The sequence below is a fragment of the Pogona vitticeps genome, chromosome 1 (genome assembly GCF_051106095.1).
Source record: "Pogona vitticeps strain Pit_001003342236 chromosome 1, PviZW2.1, whole genome shotgun sequence".
NCBI lineage: Eukaryota > Metazoa > Chordata > Lepidosauria > Squamata > Agamidae > Pogona > Pogona vitticeps.
Window position 1 is genome coordinate 356,297,417 of NC_135783.1, and position 8,364 is coordinate 356,305,780.

At 55.6% G+C, this 8,364-nt stretch overlaps 1 protein-coding gene across 6 annotated transcripts in view; it reads right to left on the reverse strand.

Annotated features, from left to right (window-relative positions):
• Window positions 1–8,109, reverse strand: part of TOGARAM1 (TOG array regulator of axonemal microtubules 1) — a 32,179-nt gene extending 24,070 nt beyond the window's left edge. For 4 of the 6 annotated variants that reach the window (XM_072986951.2, XM_072986948.2, XM_072986950.2 and 1 more), the window contains exons 1-4: window positions 6,714–8,103; window positions 3,939–3,990; window positions 2,073–2,207; window positions 1,381–1,680 (exon numbers count right to left, since the gene is read on the reverse strand). In XM_072986951.2, coding sequence (XP_072843052.2) covers window positions 1,381–1,680; window positions 2,073–2,207; window positions 3,939–3,990; window positions 6,714–7,982 — 1,756 coding nt within the window. In that variant the 5' untranslated portion in view covers window positions 7,983–8,103. Of the gene's footprint in view, window positions 1–1,380; window positions 1,681–2,072; window positions 2,208–3,938; window positions 3,991–6,713 lie in introns of all 6 variants that reach the window. The other 2 variants (XM_072986947.2, XM_072986952.2) reach the window with 2 other exon arrangements.
• Window positions 8,110–8,364: the final 255 nt, after the last annotated feature.

Here is an 8,364-nt window from a genome sequence, read left to right on the forward strand (position 1 = left end):
AGACACCCTGCCAAAGGTGGCTCTCCTTAACTATTTTACAATAAAAGAATTTAAGCATCCAATTTAAGATAAACTTCTTATAAAGTACAGGCAAAGCCCAAAGAAACAAAACACATAACACAAAAGGACAAAAATATTAAAGACTAACCATTGTATTTTAATGTGAGCTTTCGTGGACAATGAAACTGTTCTGAGGCAGTTCCCCCCAGAAGTGTCATAAAAACTAAGAATAAAGTGAAGCTCAAACTAGTGCTGGATGGAGAGTTAATGAATTGATGGCGATGATGCCAACAGAGAAAACTGAAGAGCCGACATCTATTGCTCTGAAAAGCTTCGCAAAAGCATTATTGCCTCTGGTACTAATAAACTCTTGATTCAGCACTGCCTTCCTTTCTCCTCTTCTGATTTTTTCCTTCTTCTGAGTTTTTGCCACTACAGTGGTGCCCCGCTTGACGATTACCTCATTAGATGAGGAAATTGCTTAACGATGAGTATTTTGCAATCGCTCTAGCAATTTTTCATTTAACGATGATCGGTTCCCTGCTTCGGGAACTGATTTTTCCCTTAACTACGATCAAAACAGCTGATTGTCGGGTCTTCAAAATGGCCACCCGCTGTGCAAATTGGCTCCCCACTGTGTTTTAGGACAGGTTCCTCGCTATACAGGCACCGAAAAATGGCCGCCCTATGGAGGATCTTCCCTGGACGCGGAGGTATTTCACCCATTGGAACGCACTGAACTGGTTTTCAATGCATTTCAATTTTACTTTCGCTTGACGACAATTTTGTTCTACAGCGATTTTGCTGGAATGGATTATCCTCGTCAAGAAAGGCACCACTGTACCTTTCGCTTCCACTTTGCTTCTTCAAGTCATCCCAAACTTTACAATCAGGTATGAGATTTTTTTTACTACATATCCCATGATTCTTCATTCTGGGAGTTCCACCTACAGAGACCTTGGGAGACGGAATCGGTGGCCCAGGCAGGCCCAGTTCCCAGTGCAAAATGGAAGTGGCCTTGCTGCTCCCTGGGACCTCCCTTTCCAGACGTTTCAAAACACCTCCGACAAGCATCCCCAGGAACGTCCAAGGCAACCCTAACCCAACACTTCACAGGCAGTTCACAGAACAATGCATCCCGCAAGGTTCAAGGTTCCCTGAGACACGACCCAAATGGCATTATAGCTTCTTCTAGGCCTTTTCCCCTGGTGAGGCAAGCCACACTGACGTGTCTGCAGATGTCTTCTGCCTGGTGGAACTGCCAGAAGGGAGAACAAAGGGATTTCTTATCCCCAAACCCCATGCGCCTCCTTGCAATCAAAGCTGGCAGACCCTGCCAGGCACCACCCGTTGAATACCTGCTACCGCCGGGGCTTTTACCTGTATCCTCTCCTAATAATGCACTGGAAAACTTCTTCTGGGGAGTAGGTTTTGGAAGCCCTTCAAAGCTCTTCAGCGGCCAGGAATTAGAGAAGTTAACAGCATGATCTTGTGAGTTCTTGAGGGGATCCGCGGGAGGGGACGTGCGCTTTGGACTGTGCCTGGGTGACGAGAAGGGGTAGGATGGAAGAAGGAAGGAGCCCTGGCCGGCGGCGGGAGAGCCCAGGAAAGGCGAGACGTGTTCTGGGGGACTGCAAAAAATCCGCTGGGACTTGCTGGTGAAACTCAGGCTGGCGCACACTGATGAGGAGAGAGAAGGAAAATGCAAACCAGTCATGAACCATCCATAAAAAGACCGACTACATTCGCCAACTGTTCTTTGTCCAATCTGCCTGGAGATTAAACCACAAGCAGAACTATTAAGGGGGACTTTCCCCAGCGCCTGTAACCCCAGCGGTCTGATCTTACATGGGTGTCACACCACCACAGCTTAGACGGTGGGGCTACGGTGTCCACGACAAGAGAGGCTTAGAGATGATAAGAACAGTATATGGTGGTTTGGAGCACTTGTAGCCTGCGGCAAGGCTACAGGCAAGAGGATGGGAAATGCGGCTACAGCAGGGAAGAGAGGAAGGGAAAAAAATCTGTGGGCGCAATACTGGTGAAGCTGAACTTAACTACATGGCACATACCTTTCTCTTGCCAGGGGTTACTGAGCCCAAGAAACTGCAGATCAGAATCCACGCTACCGCTCTTCCCGCGAGTGCCAGAGAAACCAAAGAGGCCGCACCGTCCCGAAATATGGGGCTGATGAGACGCCATCACACCTTCCAAGCAAAAGGAATGGGCAGTCAGGTCCTGCTTGCAGCAAGCCATCCCCGTCCAGGGACTGCATGCTCTCTGTCTGTCTGGGACTCTGGAAAATCAGAATGTCTGGAATCCTGTTGACAGCTAGCTCTCCCTCCCTCCCACGTCTCTGTCTCTGTCTCAAGGCAGCCTTTTAAGCAAAGGCTTCACCCGCAATAGGCAGAACAAGGGATCCTACAGGAGGAGGTGGCACATCCAACATGGAAGTGAAGCTTCTCTTAGGCACGACATGAGCAGAGACCATCAAAGCTGAGTATTGGACATATCCAGGATCAGGCAAAAGCAAAAACCAGAGCATTCTATCAAATGAATAACGCTTAATAAAGGAAAAAGGATCAGCACATTCCTTCACTCCCCCACTCCCTCTCCCACCGCACACCTAAACACATTCAGAGTTCTACTCCCACTGAGCCCGTCCTGCCAGGCACAACAGGAAAGGAACCCAGCCCCCCAGCCCAGCCCCCGAAATTGGCAGAGGCCTCCTAGACAGACAATACATGGCAAATGCCAGGGAGCAAAGGCAAGCCTGCTCTTGCCCAAAGACAGCCTTTTCCCCACACTAGCCTGGTGCAAAGGGATGACCCCTTGCATGTGACCGCAAATGCCTCTAGAAGCTGTTAATCAAAACACACACTCGTCATCTGAAGCTCCTGCAAGAACTACCTCTCACCTTTGTCTAGTACAGAACTCATTCCGAGTTCCTGGGAACCACAATTAACACATTTGGAACAATCCAGGATCAAACAACAGAGAAGACGAGCAACCGTTTACTTTTTTCCAAAAGTGGATCTTCTTCCAGAAGAGCAGAGCCTCACCCACGCACAGATTACAGAAGTGGGCGGCAGGCATTTGAAAGTGAAGGAAAGAATGTACCCCGAGGAGAGAAACGTGGGAGCCACCACAAAGCCAGTTTCCATACCCTGTCGTTCTTCCTCCCCTGAGGGCTGTGAGCAAATAAAATCCCCAACGACCATCACATGGGATGGAAGAACAGGTACAGGAAAGAGGGGTTTTGGGGAAAGCTTGGCTGAAAGCCCTAGGAGCAGCAACTGCTACTCTTCTCATAAAGCCTTTGATTTCACACCCAAGCTTTTTTCCAGAAAAGGTCCCATTGCCTGGTTTAGGTTTCTATAACGACAGATCCCAATTCCTCACCAAAATTGTAAAATATATTTTTAAAAAACCCAATCCTCCAGAGAAACCAGAGTCATAGTTCAGCTGCTCTGTCGTCTCGTAAGTGGCAAGATGCTAGAGTGTAACAGTTACCGCCGTAACTCAGTGAAGAGATTTACTCTTGACGGGCGATGGTGGCAAAACACTGGCTGCAAGTCCTGCCGCCCGTCAGAGCAAAGGCGAATTAACAGGGAGGCACCTGTGGCTGAAGGTGCCTCTCCGTGGGGTCTACTCCCTGCAGCATTCACCACGGCCCTCTTCTGTTGGGTTGCTAAGAGGAGCCTCTGGAGCATTTCGCTCCGGTGGGTCTATAAAAGAGGCTAGGCAGGCGAGAGGAACGCCAAGCTTACAGCCTCAGCCGGTCGGGCTTCTTGGATCCCACTTGCCCTCTTGCTGCCTGAGGACGGCCAGGCCAGCAAGGAAAAAGCTAGAGGACAAGGCTCCACCCCGCCTCCATCTCCAAGTGCGACTGAGAAGCACCACAACCTCAACCCACATTTAGGATGCAACTGGGTTACCTTGAGAAGGCCTTAGTTTCGGAGAGTGAAGGAAATCGTTTGACCTCGAGAGCTGCAATCAAAAGCACAAAGGAAGAGATTTTAAAATGCCATTTCAAACCACATGGTTCCTCATCCAACCAAGACAAATGCACTGTCACGTATTACAATGCGAATCTGGACAAGGGAGACCACGGAAACCTCCAAGACCTATGAGCAGGGCTGCACATGGTCCAAGGAGCTGCACGTGGAGATTGGCACTTTGGGTTCTCTCCTGGCAGCCCCGCTCCAACAGCCCACACCTCGTTAACCATCAGAAAAACCCAATCAACTCAAGTTCATCTCTAGCATAGGGACTTCTTGCCACTCTTCGCACAAAGAGGCCTGCCCAACGGCTCCTCTCAGAAGGCTGTCCGTTCGACTGCCTCCTAGTCATCTCTCTCACACACAGCTGTCGCAAAAGCGGCTACGAACATCCGCGGCTCCACAAATTCCTTCCGCCACCCCCCAGGGCTCCCTGCGTTAATCTATAACAAAACTGAGCTCACCGGAATGTGCCTGAATGTAATTATTAATCCCCTCCACCATTCCAGGGACCCATGGCTTTTACTTTGAAAAATTAAGAACAATGCTGTCTTGTACTTCTCAAATTTAACCAACGCTTGAAAAACAGAGAACATTGAAGGCGGACATCCTTCTATGGATGTAAGACAAAGAAATCTTTCCAGGGGCTCATGGACAGCAGGATCTAAGAGACCTGCTTCACTTCACTGCCCTTTAAAAAGGGTCACCAAATGGACGAGGAAAACCCTCATGGGCCTTTGGGCATTTACTGTAACTCCACTGTGGCCTCGCTGAGCAGTTTCCTAGTGGGGGCGCCTCACCCATGGAAGAAAAGGCCCAGAATTCTCTCCTGAGCCATGTGCCAGGACGGGTCTCAGACACACCACCTGTCCAAGAGCACCCGTGCAGGGGTGTGGGGGAGATGCCGTGGCTTTCTGGGCTTCTCACAATGGGAAACGGGATGCAGGAGGCGATGGACCATCCGCAAAATTCAGCAGGCCTCTCCTAAAATACCTGCACACTTCTGAAGGTATATCTACACCGTGGCTACTGACATACACTCGGCTGCTTTACGAGAGTTAAAGAGGTTGGTTATCCAATGGCCTCCCAGCACGCGTCATCTGCAAATTATTTAAACCAACCAAAAGGGCTTTGATTTTTGTATCCAAAAGTTCAGTGGTTTGATTATCCAGGCAAGGACGTCTTTGAGGGACTTTGAAATGCAGACCTCCATGTCGTGACCTCAGGAAAGAATAGGGGAAGGAGAGCCTGTCCAGGAGAGTGATTCATGGTCTGTTTTTGTCAGAAGAAAGTGATTCAAGCGGGTCCTGTTCTGAGGACAGCAGACCTCTGGCCTGAGGCAGTTGACCACGTATGGCTAAAGAAACCTGCTGGCATAGCGTCCAGCAGCAAGCTGGGCTGGACGGAACTGAGGCCAGAGAGCTGTCGCTCACCCTCAGCTGCAGGGTTTCTCTCTAGACTAGAATAAAAGAGTAAAGGTCTTTACTAGCAAGGTATTTAGAAGCTTTGTTAACTTTCTAAGCTTTTGACATTTTCTTGACAAAGTCCAAAGCCTGTTTATTTTCTGTGTGTGTTTTCTGCTGAATTTGCATTTGATCCTTTATTCCTTTTTGAGTCATGTTTTGTTGCTGTTCTTTAATAAAACAGATAAAAATCCTTCCTCGCCGTGGGAATGATTTTGGGATACAAGAACGTACACAGGTTCTGAATCCAGATCCTTGCCTCTTGGACACCTATAACCGTGTACTGTATTTTTGTGCGTTATGCGTGCAGATTCGGATCTAACAGGTTCCTAAATGAATGGGGGGGGGGGGGTCAGTACAAGCAAATCACCTTTGGGAGTTTGGTGTATCTACTTCCCTTGAGTAATCTTCTTGGATTTCCCCTATCCCAAGGTGGGGAAAAAAGGGTGCTGAGAACCACAAAGACCACTGAGTAGGGATTCCAAAGGAATTCACATCATGAGCTCCTCAAGACTTCAAAGACATCTATGCCCTCTAACTCTTGGGGTGGGGGGCACTGTAGCCCTCCATCAGTCCTGTACAGTGACAGTCCTACAGGCCCCAAACACCTGGAAAACCACAGCTGCTCCCCCTGCCCCCAAGCAATCACACATTGGCGATCACCAACTGGCCAGGCAAGTTGTGGTGAGAAAGAAGGGCCTCCAAAGCGGCCAAGAAAGTGGTTGTCAACAGAGACACGTTCATGAACGCAGAGGCGAGTGAATCCATTTGTGGGGCCACTGGTTTCTCTGAAGCTAGGAGCATGAACCCTCCCTCTGCCTTCCGAAGAGACGCAGGGCTCAGGGCTCACCACCCAAGCACGATCTCCTGGGTCTGCTTTGTTATGGACTGGACCCGTTGGCCTTTTTTAGTGTACAAAGGCACCTCTAGGCGCTAGCTTGGCTTTTGAGAAGAGGGGCATAGGCTCCCCCTGTCTCTAGCCTCTCCCCAACGCCTCCTTCCTCCTCCTCGCAGGGCCAAAACCCACCACCACTGTCCGCCTCCTGCGCGTATCCTCGGCGTGTGGCCTGATGAAGCGTTATCATTGATCGGGTGGATGGGCAAGGGGCCCCCGAGACAGGGCGGCGATGGGACCCTGGGCCGCCTTGGGCTCCTCCTGGCTTTGCCCAGGCGGGCGCACCTACCCCACTCTGCCGGCTGCTGTGCTCCCCTACCAACACCACCACCACCACCTCGCTGCCCCCCTTACCGGCTCTGTCCCTTGGGTGCCGAAGGCCCGGCTGCCGGCGGGATCGCTTTCCCAGGGGAGCTTCCCCTTCCCGGCGCTCAGCACCCTCCGGGGGCAGGTCCCGTGGCGGGCGAAGGGGTGGAGGGCTCCTGCAGGCTCCGCGGCGGAGGCGCTGTGGGCGCTCTGGATGCGGTGGCCCTCCAGCAGCCGGTCGGGGTCCGCCCCGGGGGCCAGGCCGCCAATGCCGCCACCGGGGCCAGGGTCGGCGGGCAAGGGGAGGGCGTACTGGAGGAAGCCCTGCTGGGTGAGCCGGGGCAGGGCCTGGTGGGCCAGGCGGGCCTGGAGGGCTTCCATCAGGCCCTCCGGTGGGCTGGGGCCGCGGGGTCCGCCGCCAAGGGGGGCCTCCTGCCGGCTCTGGGGCCACCGCTGCTGCCGCTCCATCATCCGCTGCTCCTCGACGGCGTCGACGGCTCGGAAGAGGAGGCCCCGCCGGCCGGGCCCGAGGACGTGGGCCAGGAGGGCGAAGGCCTCGAGGGCGGCGTGGCGGACCCGGGGCTTGGGGTCGGCCAGGGCCGGGGCCAGGTCGGCGGCCAGGCGGGCCAGGTCGAAGGCGTGGCGGGGAAAGGCCAGCAGGGCCCCTCCGGCCGCCGCCACCGCCGCCTCCCGCCGCCGGGCGCTCCGGGGGGCCCGTCCGAGGCGCTCGGGCCGGAGCAGCTCGTCCAGCACCGGCTGAGGCCCGGCCGCCGCCATCAGGCTGTGCAGGAGCCGGTGGGCCTCCAGGCGGAGGGCCGGCTTGGCGTCCCCCAGCGCCCCGGCCGCCGCCGCCACCAGGGCCGGCAAGCGGGAGGCCAGGGCCGGGCCGGGCCCCAGGCGGGCGGCCAGCAGGCGGAGGCCCTCCAGGGCTCCCAGGGCCACCTTGAAGTTGGCGTCGCCCACCAGCGCCCCCAGCAGCGCCAGCAGCCCCGAGGCCGCCTCGCCCGGCAACGCGGAGGAGGAAGGGGGAGGCCCCGCCGCCGAGCCCCCGTCTCCTTCGCCCCCTTCCCCTTCCCGGGCCAGCGCCCGCCTCAGCTGCTCCATGGCCCCCACCCGGGCCCGGTAGTCCCGCCCGTCCAGCAGCCGCGCGTGCACCTCCGGGGGCACCAGCCCGAAGCCCAGGCCGCCCGACGACGACGAAGGAGGAGGCGAAGCGGTGGCGGAGGCGGAGGTGGAGGAAGAGGAGGCCTCGGCCTGGCCCTGGCCGGGCTCCGGGCCTCCTCCGCCTCCACCTCCTTCTCCTCCTCCTCGGGCCATGCCCGGCCAAGGGGACCACGACGACGACGACCACGACGACGAGGCCTCGCCCGCCAGCCCGACCCGAGACCGCAGCGGAGGAGAGAGAGGCCGAGGAGGGCCGGGCCGCCGCCGCCGCCACCGCCGCCGCCGGGCCCCGGACGGGAGAACATCGCCGTCTCCAGGGAAACGCGTCGGCCCCGGACGCCCTCGCTGGAGGCCCCGACGACGACGACGACGACACCGGGCGCAAGGGGGGGGGGGAAAGAGGAGAGCCCGGCGCCGATTGGCGCAGCCGGCCCGTGACGTGACCGATTCCCCCCTCCCTCCCCTCGCGGGGCACGCCGGGACTTGTGGTCCGCTCCCTCAGAAAGTGACCCTGGATCCCGCTCCTCCCAGGGGT